The sequence below is a fragment of the Rhinolophus hipposideros genome (assembly GCF_964194185.1).
Source record: "Rhinolophus hipposideros genome assembly, chromosome: 10".
NCBI classification, from domain to species: Eukaryota; Metazoa; Chordata; class Mammalia; order Chiroptera; family Rhinolophidae; genus Rhinolophus; species Rhinolophus hipposideros.
In genome coordinates, this window is record NC_138056.1 from 39,914,049 (window position 1) to 39,935,357 (window position 21,309).

The window sequence follows — 21,309 nt, forward strand, 5'->3', positions numbered from 1 at the left end:
TCTCATCATGACTACTATCCCTTACTTTGAGAAGCAGACTTTCAACTAGCAGACTTCTGGGCAGACCAGGTAAACACAACATGGTCCTGAAACCATAGCTTTTGCTTCTTTGGCCAGAATGCATCCCTTGCCTTTTGCACCTGCCTCAGGCATGTAGGTACTTGGTTCTCATAGGGCCTGCTGGTTGACACAAACCCATCTGCCCCACAGTAAAAGCGCTTCACAACTTTGGCGTGACCTGTGGGAGCAGGGTCACAATTTACTGGGTGGCCTGCCTCAGCCTCAGGAGATTCAGCAGATGAGTGATCACCAGGCTCCAGGCCCTCTGGCTTGGGCACTCGACCCTGTTAGGGCTCAGCCTCTTGGCTCAGAGGTGCTCACTTGATCCTTTGAATAGGAGCGGGGATGATACATACATTAAACTCCCTCCCATTGCCACACATCCACTTAGAAAAGTTCACCACACCCTTTCCTGAAATTACTAAGGTGCAACATTGTGCTTTCACTCTATCAGGCACTGAAAAGCAAGAACTTTAAGTTTTTCTTTTCTATAATGAAATATATTTTTACTCTTGGTATTTGTAATATGCCTGCAATTAGAAGTAGCAAACACAACAACAAAAAACAGGGCAGAACGCACAAAATGAGTGGTGGGTATAAGAATTTTACCATTTACTTTTATAGGAACACTAAACCAAACCAAACCAAACAAGCCCACAAGCCCATTTTGTTTACAAATCAGCCTCTGCTCCACAGTCAGTCCTTGAAGGCAGAAGCACAATTTATTAACCCCCGTGTCCCAAGTAAGCAGGCTTGTATCAGAACCAAAGGGCTGTCATGTTACATCAGAAAATCCAAATAATCCGAAAGACAACTCACCACAAATGCTTCCAGTTTTCCTGCGAATACCACCAATCCCAATAATGCAAACTCTGAACAGTATTTGAAATTGCACAGAATGCTACATAGCTCACATGGAATAAAAATTAGCCAGAAAAATACCTTAGAAAATTTTTTTTTCTTTGTGGATTCCAAGAGGCTTTTAAGATGTGGAATTCTCAATCATTATATTCAAACTGCAGAGCCAACATCTGCTAACACTATTTTCTAATTACATATTTCTTAAAAGGAAAAAAGGGTAAAAATCTGATTTTGAAATATCGACAGGATCCTCCAAAGTTAAATATTAACATCTTTTCATCTCTCATGAGAACTTCACTGTAAACATACCTTATCATACAAATAATTATTCAATACACATTATAAAATGTTGTATTTAAAGAAAACAAATCTATTCTTAACCCAGATTCTTCATTCACAAAAGTTTAATGACTAAAAATAACACAACAGAACGAACAAATGTTTTATTGGCATGTTCTTTGTTGTAAACAGCATCTGGCATGAAAAAGTTTTACCAAAAACCTTTATATTGATTTTTATAAATTAGATGGCATTTTCAAAATTTACGTATAATTGTGTTCATTGAATAGTTGTATTTAGCAAAGCAAAAACTTGCCGACTCTAATACTTTGCAATGAAATCATGTTGACTGCATCAGCCTGTGCTATGCATGACCTGACTTACTAGCAAGTTTATTCAACACGATGTTAAGACGTTTCCCCAAAGTTAAACTACATGTAACTACAAATCAACTCAAAAATTAAAGTGGGACTTACAAGGGTTCTAGAAGATTCAAACTTGAAGTAAATCTTCAAAAATAAATGTACAAAAAGAAATAAAACTGAAGCCGCTGAACAGAAAAACCTCATTAACAAGGGCAAATACAATCGTATGGGACCCAGCACTGAGGAACCTCACTGAGTACATTTACACAGACTGCTATACTTCTCAATGTACACAAATGTACGTCATGAATGATATGTGAAAAGAACAACCATGGGAAATAGGTGAACTGCAATTATGACAACTCAATAGGATCAATTTTATTTACATGCTGAATGAATGAGTGAAACGTATTCTCTACATCCATAACTTAAGTACAGTTATAATTACAATATTCAGCAATTTGAGCTGCCACCTGCTGGGAGTGGTCTAAGGGAAACGTTTTGATGTTCCAGAATAATGTTCTTTATACTTTGCAAAAAATGAAACAAAATAAAAATACAACTTCACAATTCTTTACTGGGTTACGGCTGGTTCTAAGAATTTCTTTCTTCAGCTCCTACTTTTGCTGCTTTCCAAGAGTCAACACACGTTGCATTTACTTCCAAATTGTCAATGAGGTAATGTGTGTATCAGTGAAATAAACAGAAAATTCATTCATTCATGGCCTTTGCACAGCTTTTATTAATAAGCTATGAGCATCCTGTTTGAGGCTAGTTTTACTAGCGGCTATGTGCACATTTGTCCGCAATAAAAGACGTTTACTCATCCCCCTTCCCCCTTTTCTAGTAGCAGGTTTTGCTTTTTGTTTTTATTTTTTTGCACATCCCTTTTCACTTTACAGTACATTTGACTATAGTGCACAACATGATTCCAAGTCAAAACAGTGGCCCATTGGGCACTGAGCTTCTGATTGGTGAAGGGCCGTCCAATCAGTGCTGGTGTCATGGGTTACCCCTAACCATGTCCGGCCATAATGGCACTACACAGTAGCAGTGAACCGTCTAATGAAAACCAAAAATCCCCCAGGGAAAATGCTACACTAGCAGAGTCAGTCTCGAGTCAGATCTTTATTTGGTGCTCCATCCAGATAGATCTTTAGTGCTTTCTCTTTCCGAGGTGAGTACGTTACACGATGTCCTGTCTTCTGGAGTCGACTGCTTTCTTTTTTCATCAGTTCATTTCTTTGCTCATCTGTCAACTCCATTAATTCTTCTGTTTTATCCCTACATTTAAAATATTAATGACATATTAGGCCAGTATAGCCACATGCCTCTATTGATTTATGCTTGAATGCTATAATGCTCCTCAGTGAGAAAATGAAATCTGATGTCATCAGTGTAATAATCTTATATACTGAGATGCTGTAGATATCTAACGTGTTTATCATATTAATATAGTACTCACATCTAAAAAGGGCAGAGAATAATTTCCATGTTATTATCAGTATAATAGCTATCATTTATTGAACATCTATTTGTAAGAGGTCCGGTGCCAGTTATTAAAACGGCAATAATAGCTCTAATTATCGTAAAACACCTCATAAATGAGTTTTTATATTTACTACATGTTGTAATCATAATATTTTGGATCTGTTGGGATAAAACCATTTTATTAATTGAATTTCATCTGTTCCTTTTTACTTTTTAAAATGTGGCCACTAGAAAATTTCAACATGAAATCTGTGGCTCTCATTGTATTTCTCCTTGTCAGGGCCACTCTCCATGATAATAGTAAAGGCATTTATGAAAAACAAGATAGTTATGCACAACAAAAATGGTGTATCACTAGAAACAACAAAAACATTGTGAATGTTACCTATAAAATATGACTGCACCATCATCACAGATATAAAGAGGCCAGACATTCAGGGTAGAAACTTTAGGATTCCAGTCCAAATCCTGATGAATATCAAGGACAGAAATATCACAGGGAAAAGTTCCTCTACCCTAAGGAAAAAAGAAGGAATGAATAAATCATGCCATTAACCATGTTTACTGAGCATTAGGAACCAGAAGCAAACATTCTCAGGGCTTTACCTTGGCAAATTCAATATCTTCCAAAGGAATTCCACTGATTTCACAAAGCTGTAAAAGGAAACATTATATGAGTTCATTTAAAATATAAATTTACTTAGAAAAGTTATTTTCCTTTTACCCAACATAGAAGTAGCTTGATGTTTTTTCAAAAAATGTTTGATATAAAAAAATAAAACTAGAAAAAAAACAGAAAGTGAAATTCTCTCCCATATCTACTATGTAAATGTTCCAGAAATATCAATTTAGTACATTCCTTCCAAACTTTTCCTATGTAAACTATATCACATATTTCTAAAATACATAAAACTTTACTTATGAACATCTCTATATCATAACTTCATAAGAGTAATTATCCTATTATAAAAATAGGATACAGAGTAACCTTCTCTTCTACAGCTGAATAATATACCATTTTATTTCCTATTGATGGACAATGAACCTGTTTTTAATTTTTCCCAGTTGCAATGGCTATACTCTATATGTCCATGAATATCTTTGCATATTACTGCAAATATTTCTTTAGATTGAATTCTCAGATGTGGAATCACACATCTGGAATACTGACAGACAATGCCAAACTGAACCCTGAAAAACATTTCATCAATGTTTTGATGAAACATTGTTTTGATGAAAGGTGTATGACATTGCTTGCTACCTTGACAACTAGGTATTTTCTGATTTTCTAAATCTTCATCAACTTCAGAGGTGAAAAATGCTCTTGTTTTAACTTGTATTTCTTCTATGAATTGCCTATTCATGTTCTTTGTGTATTTTAAAATTAGATTGTTCATCTTTTTATTAATGTAGATCTCTTATAAATTATGGACATCGTGTTTCATATATGTTTCAAATATTTTTTCCCCTTTCTTATTTTTTTTAGCTTTGTTTATGGTTGTTTTAAAAGAAACCTTTTTTTGGCTGTGCAGAAGATTTAACTTATGTAGTCTTTTCTTTTTTAGCTTCTGCTATTATGCTTACAATTTATCTTCCCCTCTTCAGGATTATAAAAATATTTTCATATAGTATATTTATTATTTTATTGTATTTTTAATATAAATTTAACATATTTAGAATTTATTTTTGTGTTTGGTGTGAAGTATGGAAATAAACATTTTCCCAAAATGCCTACTATCCTAGTACCACTTATAAATAATTCACTCTTTCCCCAAAGATCCTTAGAATTCCCACCTTTAAAATAAAAATTCAAAAAAGAACTTCATCTGGATTCTCTATTCAGTTCTACCTCATTTGGGTTTTTAAAATACATACAGCACTGTTGTCTGGTAACTCCTAAATAATCCAAACTACTTAGGACAAAATGATACAAGTAACAAAGTGAGGGTCCACTTCTGACTGCCAGAAGCCAGTGCTATTTTTCAAGGCATTTGGAGCCCTAAGAAACAACTAGAATGTGTGAGTGATACAAGGTGTCACAGGTGTGACCGAGACAAAGAAAGGAAGGTTGTCCCATCAGTGTCTGGCACTCACTATTCCTAGGCTATCGCACGCAACACAGAGAAAAAGGTATACTAGCTCATTTTGTTTAAAATGAACTTACCTTTTCTCGCAACTCATCCACACTACTGCTTTCTAACACAACCTCCTGGAAGGGATCCAGCTTCATCTCTGAAGGCTTCCACCGTCTCGACAAAACTGCAAGCTGTGACATAGATTTCATTTTCTCCACCCCTATGAACATGCAAAATTAGGCCATCACTCTTTTCTCTAGAGGTTCATAATTTGACTTTTCCTGTGTTGCCTGACTAAACAAGAAGATTTACTTCAAGTGTTTTCTTAAAAAGTGGCATAAAAGAAAACCAATTATCCCCAGGAGTTTTTGAGAATAAAATATCTATTCTCTTCCCTCCAGTCTCAGAAGATAATTCCTAACTATACTCAAGCTCTCCTTCCACCAGTACTCCTAAATTCCACTGTCTCCCTTCTGTTGGGCACTGCTCTACCAATTTACTCTCTTCTCTGGGTCTCCAATCTTTGCTTTTCTATTGGCTACTGCTCACAATCTAAAAATCATAATCAAATAATCTTCACTTTATCTTTTTGCCCCTCAAGCTATCATCATTAATCCTTCTCTTTATATTTACTCCCAAACTTAGTGATTCTTCAAAATCCAGCTCACTTGTCACTTTTCTCTCTGGTGTATACAAGAGCAAATAGTACTGATTTGGTCCTTAGAACCTATCATTTTGGAATTACAGGTTTGTAGTTCTGCTTCTCTCACAGACGATGCACATCTGGCGGGCAATCACTGGATCTTATGCATTTTTTGTAGCACCAGGGATTAGCTGTATCTGGCAAATTACAGGTCAACCGATGTTTCTTAGATTTAATCACAGGACTTGTTCCTTATTCACCTATTGGATGCTAAAATACATACTGGAATGATACTGCTGCAGTAACACTTTCTGGCTAATCCACCTCTGTTAACACATCCTGACTTCCCTTAGAAAGGTGACTTCTATGTTTTTTATGATCTCTTCCTGGCCCACCCAGATAAAGTGATTATTCTCTAAGGCCCCAGGCACTCAGAAAAAAAATTACAATCTGAAGCAGCTGCTTACACACCATGGCACGTGGCATCCTGGTTTTTCCTTGTCACCCGTTAACTCGCCAATTAATCAGAATTTCAACCATTGAAATTTACAGCAAATTAGACATGACATAGGTGAAGTATAAGTATTATTGAGTCCTCTGAAAACTATCACAATCACATATAAAAGCATCCAGAACTTATAATACTTTAATTTCTACAGAATAAAAGGAAAATGAAAGTTTGGCTAAGCAACAACAGTCACAGACTAATATAAAACTAATTGTTTCCTTTGATATGATCCCCCTAAAACCAAAACCAACTTTCCCCACACTACCTCTTCCAAAAAAAATACTTTAAATGCACCAAGGTTGATAATCAAAACCAAGAGGTATGACAAACACAAGTGCTCTTCTAGGTCATTGTTATGGGTTGTTGCCTCCAAAAGACATGTTAGGTCCTAACCCCCCAGTACCTCAGACGATGACCTCATTTGGAAATAGGGTAATTCCAGAGATAATCAAGTTAAAATGAAATCAACAGGGTGGGCCCTAATCCAATATGACTGGCGTCCTTGTAATAGTGTGTTTCCCCGAAAATAAGACCAGGTCTCATATTAATCTATGCTCCAAAAGACACATTAGGGCTTATGTTCAGGGGACGTCATCCTGAAAAACCATGCTAGGGCTTATTTTCTGGTTAGGTCTCATTTTCGGGGAACATGGTATGGGGACATTTGGATACAGACAGATAAGCCCACAGGGAGAACCCCATGTGAAGCTGAAGGCAGAGATCTGGGTGATGCATTTGCAAGCCAAGGAGCTCCCAAGGTTGCCAGCAAACCAGCAGAAGCCAGGCGAGAGGCATGGAACTGAGTGTCCCTCAGAGCCCTCAAAAGGAACCAACTCTGCCAACAACTTGGTCTCAGACTTCCAGCCTCCAGAACAGTGAGACCACACATTTTGTTGTTTAAGTCACCTATTTTTTGGTACTTTGTTACGGCAGCCGAGAAAACGAATATAGTCATTGTTCTCAAAATCTCTGATAAATTATCAATAGCATATCCTCAAAACAAGGCATAATTAAAAAAAGAAACTAAATTATAAATATGGCTAAGAAAATATTAGCAGAATTTTCTGTACAAAGTATACAGATACAACCTGGAAATTGTAACTTCCCTGTAAGGAGGAGTTAATATTCTAAAAAATTAGAGGAAAAAAAAAATTAAAAGGCAAATGGGACCCAGAGAAAAGATAGAAGAAACTCATTATTTGATTAAAAACTGTGTTTCTATTAGTTCTAGAACATTTCTAACTGGTATTTCCCCACAAAAATATTGGTAATACCATCAAGAACTTCCAGGAAAACCTCCCAGTTGCTGGAAATATTAATATCTTCTTCATAAATATGGTAATCCAAAAAGACAGTGCCAGGATTCTTCCATGTTTTTTTCCTTAGACGAAACCTACAAATGTGACAATACATTGTAAAGTACTGTAATTTAAAGTTCCTGACTTAAAAAAATGACATAAATCTGACATCAAGAAAAAGTGAATTATGCTCAAATACACATGATAAGTGGTTATTCATTAAATTTTGAAGAAAATACAATGAAATACAGTACTTCATATTTAGTACCCTACAGACAAAATTGAAACACACTTCAAATACTTTTGCTTAGTTCTATTAAACTAATTTGCAGTACTAAAATTCTAAATAGTACAGGAATTTTCATTTTTCTAGTTTTAGAAAATTGTATCAATCCATGTAATTTGACCACACAGTCTTTCTTCAAAGCATTGATATTTTTGCTTTATTTTTACAAATCACTGTCATTTTACTTTACCTGTCAATACTGAGCTCTAAACCACATTGCTCCCTGAGTTGAGGAATTAATTCCTCTTTTGATTGCCGTACAGTCATTCCTTTGGCAAACACAGCATCTAGCAGAAACTTGCATGGCTAGGAATATAAATAATTAGAGCTTGAGTTATACATTAAAATAAGGAATAACAAGATATTTGTACTTTATACCGTGACAACTGTCTATCTTTCTTGGTTCAAATCTAGGCTCCATTACTTACTAACCGCTATCTTAGGCAAGTTTACTTAACATTTCTGTGCTCAGTTTTCTCATCTGCAAACTGCAGACAGTGTGTTCCTCACAGAGTCATTGCACAGATTAAGATAACACATTCACATTTCCTTCTTATAATAAACTGATCACAATTTTAAAAGTAAAAAATCACTTTTATGGACTAAAACAAGGGAAATGCAAACTAATTCTCCAAGTACATGCATTAATTGTCTCAAGGGACAGTATCCACAAACCCCCCCCACTTAGAAGGAACATAAGTCAAAATGACATATGAGAGATATGATGGGTGCCTGATAAACTGTTTTTGAACGAATGAAGGCATTTTATGAAAAATGTATCCCCTTATTTGTTATTTTTCACATCTGTCTAGATCCCTAATAAGATATTATAAACATCCTGAAGATTGGGTCTTTGCCTTATTCTTCTGGGTATTCGCCACAAGCTGTGTGTATCACAGGAATTAAAATATTTTATTGATTACTCCCTAAAAAACATAGTTTGTTTAGGTCCTTAATCCATCATACAAATTGTATGACCTTGTGCAAGTTACTTAACGTTTCTGTACCTCAGTTTCTTTATCTATAAAATGGGTGTAATAGCACTCATATCCTTAACTGATGAAGATTAAAGGAGTAATATTTGCGAGCATTTAAAGACAAAGTAAACACTAGATAAATGCCTATTAAATACTAAAATGACTCTCTGAGCACAAAAAGAACATATATACTGCACAGGTCAAGTGCTGTCCACCTGTAGCATTATACCATCATTCCCAAAAAATAAGCACAAACAAATCCCCTTTTAGAAGCAGGAAATTTTTGCCCCCATCCAGCATTTGTAGCAACACCTCAGAGAGGGGGACAACAAACAATGATGTGAGGGCCACATGTGTCCCCTGCCTGTTTTTATAAAGTTTTAGGGGGACATAGCCACTCACATTGGTTTAGGTATTGTTTATGTCTGCTTCTGTGCTACAATGGCAGGGCTGAGTAGTGACAACAGGGGCAGTGTGGCCTCTGCACAACTAAAAGATTTCCTAGAAAAAGTCTGCCAACCTCTGTTTTAGAGAGAAAAAAATAAATGACTAGTAATAAAATCTCTGCATTGTACGTTTTAAGTCACTACCCAAAGCGACCTTATGTGCATTACTTACCTCTTGTTCATTGACTAGAAGCTGGTACACTTTAACTCTGTATTCTCCTTTTTTAAGCGCTCTCCCCAGTCTAATTGTAATCTATAAATTAAAAACATTTTTTAGATGTACTTTCTCAACAGAATAAACAACCCATTCTCACCCCATTATTTAGCTTCTTTTTCCAAAATTCTCTAGGTTATGGGGCGCTTTGAGAACAGACATATCTTTTACCTCTGATTCCCCAGCACCTAGAACAGTAACTGACACACAGTTAACATTTAACAAGTGTTTGTTAGATAAATGGAAAACAAAAACAAAAATAACCACTAAACATCAAAGGAAAATTACCCTTTTAGAGTATCTATTTCACCTTACTTGGAAGTAGAGCAAGATGTTCTCATAGCTATCATTTAAAACAGACTCTAATTATTAAAAATCATTTTAATCAACCTTATTGTCATCTGAAAATGATGAAAGTGTTTCATTCAGTCGGACGCTCTCAAACTCTTGATTGCTGGCATACACTCGAAAGACCTTGAAGTGAGAGGACAAAACTCCAACAAAGGGCTCTAAATGTTGTTTGAAAGCAGCCAGAGTAATTCTTTTATCAACATGTACCATCAACCCTAAGCACAAAAAAACCAAAACAAAACAGAAACAAAAATGTAAAAGAAACCTCTTAGAGTATAAATAAAACAGAGCATACACTTTGTATTATACTGTAAGCAGGAAAAAGTACCTCTTTTTAGTTATTAGACTTTTAGCTAATATACAACATTGAATGGATAAAAAATATGGACATTGAGTATATGATAGGTATAATCGGACAGTTTTAAATGTTCTGAGATATTTAAGTGCTTATGTATTTATTTAGGCTGCTGAATTCAAAACCAAACTTCCAGGAATTCTTTTGAAATACATACATTTCTAGTTCTCCACAGTCACGTGTGGGCTGTGGCTGGGTTCCAACCCTATCTCTTCTGCTTCCCTGGCACGGAGCAAGCTGTGTGACATAGAGCAAGCTACCAGCCTCTATACCATTTCTTCACCAGAAAAATGGGAGATAATAATAGCACCCACCTCACAGTATTGCAGTGTGAATTTAATGAGGTAATATAGTTATCATGCTTTTAGCACAGTGCCAGATATATAGTAATTGCCTCCCAAAATTTTATTAATAAATCTAGTTCTGGGATTTCTAAAAAAACAAAAAACAAAAAAACAGCCATCGAGCCTAGCATTAAAAAGATGTGGTTGGCTGTAACAGGAACAGCGTCTAAGTGGCTCAGAAGCCCCCACCTCCTCCGAGCCTCAGTTTACACTCTCTTCGCATTGCAATAGAATTATCTTTGATGAACTTTATTTTTTCTAATGCTTATTATTTTAATCTTTGTCCTTTACTTTATAAACCACTTCCGAGCATATTTCTAGAATACTTCTAGTTACTCTGGTCTTTACATTCTCGTAAAGAGAAAAGCTTCACTCATTCGTCTCTCTTATACCAGGCAGTGTGGACTCCAAGAGCTGCCCCCCCACCAGGCCCAGGTCCTCTGCAGCCCTCAGGCTCTCTCTAGGGCAGACCTTGGTTTTCTGTGAAATTTACATCAAAGGTCAAGGAAGATACCCTAAAAACACTCCTGGTTTATGTTCTCAGGTCGTCTCTTGGGTTGATGAATTTCTCTGAGTGGATTTTTCCAAAAAAAATAATGTTCATTTAACTGTTTTCCTGATTATAAAATACAGGCTCATTATAGAAAATGGGTTAGTACCAATTAGATGAAAATATGTACAGAGTAATGAATATCTAAAAAATGTCCATTTCTAAGCTTTAAGGAGGGCCCCCTAAATGTTAATAATTCAGCTTTTAGAAAACAACTCTAGTTATGCTATCCAGCAAGAAACTAAATTTCTTGAGAAGAGAGTAATGAAAAATTTACTTGATTAGAAATCAGAAGCCCACGGGGTGGATTTTAGGCTTGCCGCTTTAGTCCAATAAATGGCTAGAGATTGGTTATCCAATATCTCAGAGCCTTGTGGAATAGTACACCAGTCTCATTGATTGTTGTTACACATGTGGTAAGCTCTAAAGCATTACTCAAATACATGTGAGTTTTGGTTTCTCTCATAATTTGTAGTAATGTTGTAACACAGGAAGACACAAATATTTGTTGATTATTGATATAGTCCAAAATGGTGATCAGGACCATGTGATTCTGGAGTTAGATGGTCTGGCCTGAATGAATTCTTGGCTCCTACTCGTATATTACATTTGTGACTTTGACTTCTTAACTTTTCTGTACTTCAGTTACCTTTATTATAAAATGGAGATAATAGTATTTATACCTCAAAAAGTATTTTGGGGTCAATATATGTAAAATGCGTAACACAGTCCTAACAAAAAGTGTTAGCCTAATTGACTGGCTATAATTATTTTATAGATTTAGAGATTACCATCATACCGTTTTTTTTGTTTTTTTTTAATCTACCTCTTCAAACTAAAGTGTTTAGTTTCTTCACAGTGGAACTTTAAAATATCTTAAGGGTTCTGCTTTTTCTTTCCTTTCCTTTATGTAATTCTTGAATGAAGTGGTAACCAAAATTGTACAAAGAAATTTCTGCACTACATTTTTATTACCTTTACCTTCCTGTTTATATGCAAGTGCCTGCAGTCTACAACTAGGTCACATTGAAACACTACTTTCAGAGAAAGGTATATAGTCACTCCCTGAAACAATTCCTGGATTATAACAGGTAGCTTAAAGACCATTATTTTAAGGGTAGTTTGGTTATTATCTCAATGAACTGCCTATACTGTACACAGAATGTCACTCTTCAGTTACCAGAATCTTTGTACCTATTTTACCTTGCCATTTCATCACTCTGAAGAATCTGTTATTACTCATCATCTACATTTTCCAGGCACCTGCTTTCAGATCACTGAGGAACTGTGATGAACCATTCTCACTAGACTCCTGAAACAGCTGGCTATAACCTCTACCTATCCCTAAGCCAGTTTTCTAAACATGAAAAGGCATTTTCCACAGTTTTCACTTTTTCATTTCAAACAAGCCTTCTGTATGGCTTCTGAAAACCTAAATAAATTGTAGTAAATGGTTTCTCTCCATCACCATCACTACGAATGCTAGTAAACCAGCCCACTATGAATTTCCAGAAAGGTTAATATGCAAACATTCTCCTTTCAAAAGATTTCTTTAACCATTGTAAGATGGAAGTAGGAGTCTTTTGACTATAATTCTAGGTGTCACTGAATTCTTCTTAAGGTTGAGACTATCATGCAGTCAAATTTACAGCACATTGTTCTAACACAACCACTTAAAATAAATTTCTAGCCTTTTCCTGATGAGGAGCTACTTTTAATTTCTCCAATGCCCCTGAAAGGGTGAGAATGGTAAGTCAAAGTAGCTACTGGCTAATTTTCTTCTATTATTTGTGAGGAAAGTAAGGGACAGTGGTAGCTGTTATGGGGCAGAGGAATGCATACTAGGCATACAGTCAGAATACCGGAGTGCGATCTACTAGCTGTGTGACATCAGGAGAATTATTTAACCTCTTTGAGCCAGATGCTTCATCAGTGAAAAGTGTCTAACAACATCAATTTCACACAGCTGTTGAGAACTAAATGAGATAATGTAAGTTAATGAGCCTTATGAGGTAAAAAAACCCAACTCCATAGATATTTAAAGCATTATTATAATAGAGTTCCTGTCTCCATTTTGGCCCAGTAATCTACATTTTCTCACTTGAGTTTCTGTAAGATATTTGTATGAATGTCACGTTTCCAGTGTTATCTGGGCCTAATTAGTTAAAAACACAAATTTATGTGTTTTTACTACTGATTTCATAATATTTACAACTTCCTTTTAAAAGACCAAATTTTAAGATTAGAAAAAAAGCCCCTTTCCTTTCTTTGACTTTTCCAGTTAGTTATGCACTTTTCTTGGGGGGGTGGGAAGGGAACTGTTTGCATTGGGGCATAGAAGGAAGGGAGGGGATACACAAATTTAAAAAGAATTTCCTGGGCATTGAATATAGAATTTTCTAATGTGTCTAGACTTTTATATTGGTGTTTCATTCACTTTCAAACTACTTAATTTTTTACTCAGTACTTTTTATCATAATTATTTCCTTTAAAAATTTTTTTTTTACTTCTCTGACCAGAGTTCTGCCATCACTACTGTCACAGGTCTGAGTTGCATAGGCCTCAGAACACCGTTCACTATAAGCACCAAAAATGAAAGCAAAGGTGATAGTCTTACAATCCAGGAAGTTAAGGTATCTTAGAACAAAGCACCTAACTCTTAGCTGATTCTTTCCTTAGCTAAAAAATTAAATAAAACTGAGAAAAAGAAAATGATGCTGTTTCAAGGAGCCTTTTTCTTTTTAAGTACCTACATTTATGTCCTTCCCCAGAACCTTCGTCTGCAGCATAGGGTTCTGCTTTGAAATACATGTACTGTATTTCTCCCCTACTCTTGCCACTCTCATCATATTCACTATCAGTTCCAGAGTCTTCTTCTGCTGTATCCCATGTCTCTTTTTTCCCTTCATTTGCTTTAGTTCTTCTACTACTCGTGATGCTATGCGAGTCAAGTCCATTAGCCAAAGGGATCTGAGCATTATCTGCATTGCACAAAGTGTCACTGCTATGACTGGAGCTAAGAATATCACTGTCCACTGAACTTGTACTCCTGTCATTATTCACATCTGAGTCTGATCGTTCTTCAGACTGAAAATTTTCAGGATCAGAAGTCTGAATATGCTGTTCAAGTTCTCTATTATCCACTGACGCTGAAGAGTCCCTCTCATTGAGAGGTGATTCGATGTTTTCAAAGTCACTTGTCTCAGTACTTTTGCTGCTATCCCCATTATCTCCATCTTGCTGCTGCTGTAGTGACAAGCTTTTGAGTTTTTCAGTGCTTTCTTCTAGAATAGCTTCCACAGACTTTAAGCTCCCCACAGGTCCTTTGACTCTTTCGCAGTCATCGTCCACATTACCAGAATCACCCGCAGCTTTCTGGTATGCTGTCCTTTTGGAATAAGATCCTGGGGATTGTTCAGGTAACAAAACAAATAATCTGATTGTATTTGCATGCCGATCCAGGAGTTTCCACAAATGAGAGTCTGTAAAGGCCATCTGGTAATCCAAAGTCTCAGAACTTTCAACAAACACCTAAATTGGTAAATCAAAGAGATATATTACATCATTAATTTTAGTGATATTCTTATTCATCATTAGAATAACATCACATCAATACCAGACACTGGTATTTTATAAGTTATAAAATTGGGAATGATAAATGTTTCTAAAGAACAGGAACCTTTTTTTGGAGACTTAACAAAACAAATATTATGTTTGTATGTTTTTATAATTAGCTATAAAAATGTGCTAAGATAGATGGAACACACACACAAGCACATGTGCAGATTTCTTATGTATTGGGTTGTCCATTTTCAGAAAATTTTTGTATTTCACATCTTGCTCTTTAGGAAATCAAAGCTTAGCATGAATATAGATAGAAGAACATGTATAAAGACATCTTGGAAATGCAACACCAAAACCCAGATTATAGAAAAACTCTAATGGACAAATGACTTGATTCTACAGCAAACTAATTGCAGGAAACAAACAAAACACACATAGGGGAATCTTTAGATTAAAATAAGACTTGAGAGCTATATTATGGATTTTATTTGTATCCTGATTTGAACAGACACATCCTATTGTAAAAAAATTTTATAAGATAATCAGGGAAATTTGAACACTGACTTTGGTTGACCTTAAAGCATTTCTATTAATTTTTTAGGTGTAATAATGTAATTGTAGCTATGTTTGTAAAAAGGAGTTCTCATCTTTTAGAGATATCTATTCAGATTACTTCTAGATGAAATGATATGATGCTAGGATGCTTTCATATAATCTGGGGTGTGGGTGGATGGATATAGGTGAAACAAGAGTGGGTCATTGTAGAAGCTGGTGATGAGTATATGGGGGTTCGTTACACTATTCTCTCTACTTCTCTATATGTTTGAAATTTTCCATAATAAAATTTAAATAATGAAATACAGGTACATAAATTTGGCAATTATGAATAGCATTTTGAGTTTTGCATAAAAAGATTATTATAATTCAACAAATGTTACACATCAGGACTAAAAGCTGACCATTCAAAGAAAAAAAAAAGTTAGATTTCTCCCATTCCCTACCCTAAAACAGTATTAGGATGGATTAGAGATTTTAATGTTTTACACACACATTCACACACACACACACACACACACACACACACACACACACACAAATATTAGAAGAAAACAGAAGTAAATAAAAATTACACTTCAGGATTAATAAAACGATACTAAAAATGGTTAAACGAAATAAAAGATTAGACTGCACTAAGATGAATGAGACTGGAAAAAGCAATAAATAAAAGCTGGCAAATAAGGAAAATTTTGGATGCAATTTATCCAGAGTAAACCAATGGCGTTAGGAACAAACTCATAGGAAATATGATAAAGGATGAACCACATAATGATATAAGATGAAACAAAAAGAGTGATGTGAACTTTTTGTTTTCTAACAGAGATAAATGAGTAGGCAAGGACAATAATGCTGAAAGAACCCAGGATGATAATTTTCTCTATACCAGGCATGCCTCTGATTTTTATCAGGAAGCATGACTTTATGGGAGAAGCTCAAGAATGAATAAAATTCCGAGAACATAATCACTGTGGATAGAAATAGCCATGAAGGCTTCACCGAAGAGGCCGGACTAATCTGGGGCTTGAAAAAAATGTAGGAAGAGGGGAAAGAACACTCCAAGTGGGGGTAGCTTATGAACAAGGCAAGAGGAGACCCAGCAAGACTGATTCAGAGAATAGAAAGAAGCCAGGTCTGCCGTAACTACAAAGGAAGAAAATTATTGAGGGGATGTGAGAATTTAAAAGGTTAATGACCGACAGATGATGGATAGCTCTAGAAGTTGGGCTTATAATATTAAACTTTATTTCATTTACCACTACCAGCATAGAAAATAGTAATGCAAAAATAAGAGAGATACCTTGTTACTTCTAAAAAAACCTTCAGCCTTCAGGGTTTTACTGGGCACAGTGAGAAGACGTAAATCATTGTAGCAGCGTTCCAGCACTATTCTCATTGTTTCAGCAGGTAAATGGACGGCCTACAATGAAAGTAATTTAATAAAAAAGTACTCTTTTAGGAATAATTCTGCTTCACTTAGAAATATGAGAAAATAAGACAATACTGAGTTCTTAAAAACAGCAGAAAGAAAAATAAGAGAAAAGTATCTTAGTAGAGGTTTACAAATTTTTAAAGAATCTATGGAAAAATTATTAGTCTCATCCATTAATTATGCTGTAAATTAGGAGAACAAAGTATCTCTTATAAATGCACGCTCTGAAACTATTCTAAAGGTAATGATTTTTCACTAAAAATTTTATTCCTTTCAAGCTTGCAAAGTAAACGAGGTATTTGACTCCAAAGAAACTGAATAACTGACTCTGAGAGCTGATGTCAAACCAATGCCTGTTTAAATTCTTGACTTTTGATCTGTTCCTTTGTATTCTGCGAATAGTTGTTGATATGTTTACAAAACCAAATTCTTCTGTGTAAAATGACATTAAATTAGTAGATAAAATTTATTTTAAATTTACAGTTATTTCAAAATTCCATGTCCTTAATTTTTGGTGTCATTTTATGAATTTCACACGAAATGAACAGATTAAAATAATTTACATTTTAAAAAACATAACTGGTTTTCAGTAGAACTAATGATAACTAATTCTTCAGACTAGTTATACTTCCAACACTGTATTTTTTGGCACAAAGTTTTGTGAACTGCCTTTATTCCCTATAGACATATTTTTCCCCCCCAAAATTATTAGCTTCCTCAGGGAAGGGAATGTCACATATTCTTTGTATTCTACCTCAGTGCTCATACTCTAGATTAAACTGTAATAAAGCGCAATTACACTAATGTAGTCTTTTTATGTGCAATTTAATCATAAAAAAAGTTTCACAATATGGTTTGTTTCCTCTAATTATTAGTTTGGCAAAAATGTTAGAAGTCGTGTTTTTTTTTAACACAATAATTAAAACCCAACTTTTATATAACACAATTTTTCACAAACAGCATTTGTTTGTTTATTAACATTCCCAACAACCGGTTTAAAAAGGCATTAGAAACCCCGGATGAGATAAAAGACAAGTCTACCTTAAGATGAATGACTGGAAACTGGACTCCACTTCTTAACTTGGGTCTGTTGAACAATTTCAGTGACACCAAGGGATCTTAACCTGGGGTTTAGGAACCCTGCAAAGTTTTGCCTGTGCGCTCAATGTTCTATAGAGTACAGGATCCTTGAAAAGATAATCACTTCTCTGCAGTGGACTAGTTTTTTTTTTGGGGGGGGCGGGGGGGGGGTTTCAAGAAACTCAAGTTTTCTACTTCAGAAATTCTGAATGAACCTATATTCTTTATCATTAATTCACATATAATGTGGCCAATATTTAATCTATATCACCTTCCCTGTCAAATCTGCTTCCCTACTCATTCTTCTATTTCCATTAATATAGAATTACCTTTCTGGTTATCCAAGTTTGAAACTCCTCAGGTCATCTGTGTTCCTTACTCCAACATTTACCAATCACAAGTCCTACAGATTCTGTTTATATAATCATTCTTACAGTCTATACCTTCTTTCAGTTCTGGTCATATGCCTTCACCTGAATTATTTCAACAATCTCCTCACCTACTTTCCTGACTCCTGCCTCAATCCATCTAGAACACTAGTGTGGGCAGGCTTACCATTCCTATAGCAGAGCTCATCATACCGCTGCTGTACTTAGAAAAACGAACAAAAAACCTACTTCCTATTGCTTATATCCAATAGCACCCAAACTTTTGTGTTTACTATTTAAAAACCCTCCATGAAATAACTGAACTTACACTTCCAGCCATGGGTTTTACAACGACCCAGCCAAACACACGCCATTGTCCTGTGCACTTGCCTCACACGTTCTTACCTCCATACCTGGATCAATCTGTTTCTTTTATTTGAAGCGTCCTTCTCTCCTAACTATAGTTGTCTCCTAGCTGATCAATTCTGGCTGCTTGAAGTAAATATTGATTCCTATATCTTACTCATAACTATCACACAGTGCTTTGTACAGAGCAGGCAGTCAAATTATTCACTAACCAATTTTAAAACTTACCTTTGAAATAAGTTGCTTGAACTCTGTAACTGTTTGATTTAAGTAAGCGCGAACAGTGACAGGAGCAGCTACAGATTCTGCCTTTAGGTCAACAACATGAACTTTCACCATCACTTCTGTCACATATGAAAAACAAAACTGGAGGTTATTTTTTTTAAATGTATTTTACGTGAGCAATTCATTCTTAATGTGTTTTTAATAGACAACACCTTTCCTAATTATCAAGACGATAGGTGTATAATATGCTATACATGCATAATACATGTTAAAACTTTTCTTTCACAATTTATCACAGTACAAACATATATAAATGGAAATGATGCTAATAAAACAGTTCTCCTACATTTCTTAAAAAAAGACAAAATTCAAAATGTGTTTAAAAATACACGTTTTGCTTTCTTATAAAACATAACCACTGTCAAATTTATCAAGCATATTAAAAATATACATCCAAAGTTCCAAATAGTGACCAAAACAACATTACATAAATATAGCTAGAGAATGCAAAACAAACACTCAACTAGGAACCCTACTTGCTTTTGCACAACCTTTATTAAACTATTCAAGACCTTGTTCATAATCAAAGACTTCTCCTCAAAACAGTATTCTCTATAGCCTATGAAAAAAATCCTATAGAAAAAACTGTTTTGGTTTACATGTTTGTTTTTTCACTTAAATTCTTTGTATTATAATTTAATCCTATCTTCTTCTCTTCTGTTTCAGATCATTATACAACTAAACTTTTAGTCATTAGAAAAACAAATGATCTTCAAATATATTTAATAAACAGTTATTCTCTAGATTAAATAGTTTAATCTCTCATATGTAGTATGTCAATCCTCAGTTGTTTCCCTATGTTACTAATCTAAATCTGACAAAATACTCTGTTAAATGATTATTAATGAATAAGGGAGATTAGAAGTTTCACAAGTCACACTCACATTTAGAGTTCTCTATTAAAGAAGTGGTTTGGCTGACTCATTTTATATTTTGATATCATAATTTCTGCTATCTAGCTAAAAATAATCTGTAAGGAAATGCTCCAAAGGGACTATTTACAGATGGGGCAGAGTCTGACAGAAAGAGCCCTTGAAAGAATATCACACTTAGTCTGCTTTGGAAAAAGGAGTCTTTAAAAAAAAAAAAAAAAAAAAAAAAGGAGGTGTATAGGGTCTATATATGAACAGAACTTGAAAGCATAGAGGGTTTTGTAAGTTCAATTTTTAGGAATAAAAGTAGAGAACATAAGCCTGATTTCTGATTAATGACCTACACAAGAAAATTAGGGTCAAGATAACAGTAAGAATCTCGTTAAAAAAATTTAAACATTTTGATTTCTCCCTATTTGTTACAGTTTACATATAGTGATTACTAGAAAACTTTGGACATATAGCTGTCTTTAGGGACAACTTTGGGTAAAGCTAAAGGCATGGTATTTTGCTTTCAAGATCAGTCTCAAACAAGGAAAAAAACCCCTCACATACTGAGGAATGTGACAGATGTAATGAAAACAGAAAAAGCTTGAAGTACCTGGGAACTGCAGAAATGGAGAAGGAGAACATTAAAAAAATGTTGCAAGTGATATGTATTATGAAACCACCTCTTCAAGGAGACTCAGAAACACATTCTACTTCTGAGAGTTTATGGGAATATACTTTTTTTGGACTAGGGTCTTCTTTATAAATGGGAATGGGGGGAGGGAGAATAATTCAGTACTGAGAAGAAAATTCCCACTGAATACTATAAGCTAGAAGTTTTGTTTGTTTGTTAAATCTGTGTATAGCTCTTTAAAGGTAATCTAGAACTTAATTCCAAGCCTGATGCTGACTAGTTCCCAACCTATCAAAATTATTCTGCATTTTAAGAACGTATAAAAAATTAAAATTAAATTCATTTCTATAAACAAAAGTTTTATGAAAACTTTAAGTCCAATACTACACAAAATAACATGAAACTCCTGACCTCCAGGTTTGTAAGACTGGAAAACTTGATCAGGTTTTCTTGTCTCCAACAGCAGATCAAACATGTACGTAGACTTGACCCCCCCCAATAGGAGTCCCATTGGTGTATCTTCTTCTCCTTCATATGATCGTTCCAGATAATCATGAAACTCATCATACTTAACAAGGCGACAGCAATCGATGGGTATTACCTCTTCCAAATCCATCATCTAAAAGAAAATGAGCCCCGAGGAAAAAAAAAAAACATAGTATTTTACTCTGATGTGTAATTGCACTACCTAATAAACAATAAAACCCATGTTTATGATTCAAAGTTTAAAGACATCAAAGTTAAAGGCACAATTTAAATGCTCTTTTTAAATAACCATATTACATTATCCCTCAAATCATACAACACATGCAGCAAAAGACTTTTTTTTGTTTTTAAAAAAGTTAACATTCTTAACTTTAGATGGATTCAAAATCAATATATTACAAGATATTGCTCTGTAATCACTAAGCTGGAAACATAAGGGGAAAACAACCCACCAGAACATGCATCTGTTGTTTCCTTAATGCAATTTGGAGAAGAACTGGTAACTCATGTATCTATACTAACTATCTTCCTAAGTACAGGAGGAGAGTATGCCTCTTAGAGCTACCATGTAGGATG

The 21,309-nt window shown here is 34.9% G+C and overlaps 1 protein-coding gene across 3 annotated transcripts in view; it reads right to left on the bottom strand.

Annotated features, from left to right (window-relative positions):
* Nucleotides 1–643: 643 nt before the first annotated feature.
* USP47 (ubiquitin specific peptidase 47) overlaps nt 644–21,309 on the bottom strand; it is a 100,553-nt gene continuing 79,887 nt past the window's right edge. For all 3 annotated transcript variants that reach the window (XM_081064432.1, XM_081064431.1, XM_081064433.1), the window contains 12 exons: nt 20,659–20,866; nt 18,697–18,812; nt 16,523–16,642; nt 13,857–14,634; nt 9,894–10,069; nt 9,462–9,542; nt 8,057–8,172; nt 7,557–7,675; nt 5,221–5,351; nt 3,663–3,710; nt 3,442–3,572; nt 644–2,849 (listed from right to left, as the gene is read on the bottom strand). In XM_081064432.1, the coding sequence (XP_080920558.1) occupies nt 2,675–2,849; nt 3,442–3,572; nt 3,663–3,710; nt 5,221–5,351; nt 7,557–7,675; nt 8,057–8,172; nt 9,462–9,542; nt 9,894–10,069; nt 13,857–14,634; nt 16,523–16,642; nt 18,697–18,812; nt 20,659–20,866 (2,199 nt within the window). In that variant the 3' untranslated portion in view covers nt 644–2,674. The remainder of the gene's footprint in view (nt 2,850–3,441; nt 3,573–3,662; nt 3,711–5,220; nt 5,352–7,556; nt 7,676–8,056; nt 8,173–9,461; nt 9,543–9,893; nt 10,070–13,856; nt 14,635–16,522; nt 16,643–18,696; nt 18,813–20,658; nt 20,867–21,309) is intronic.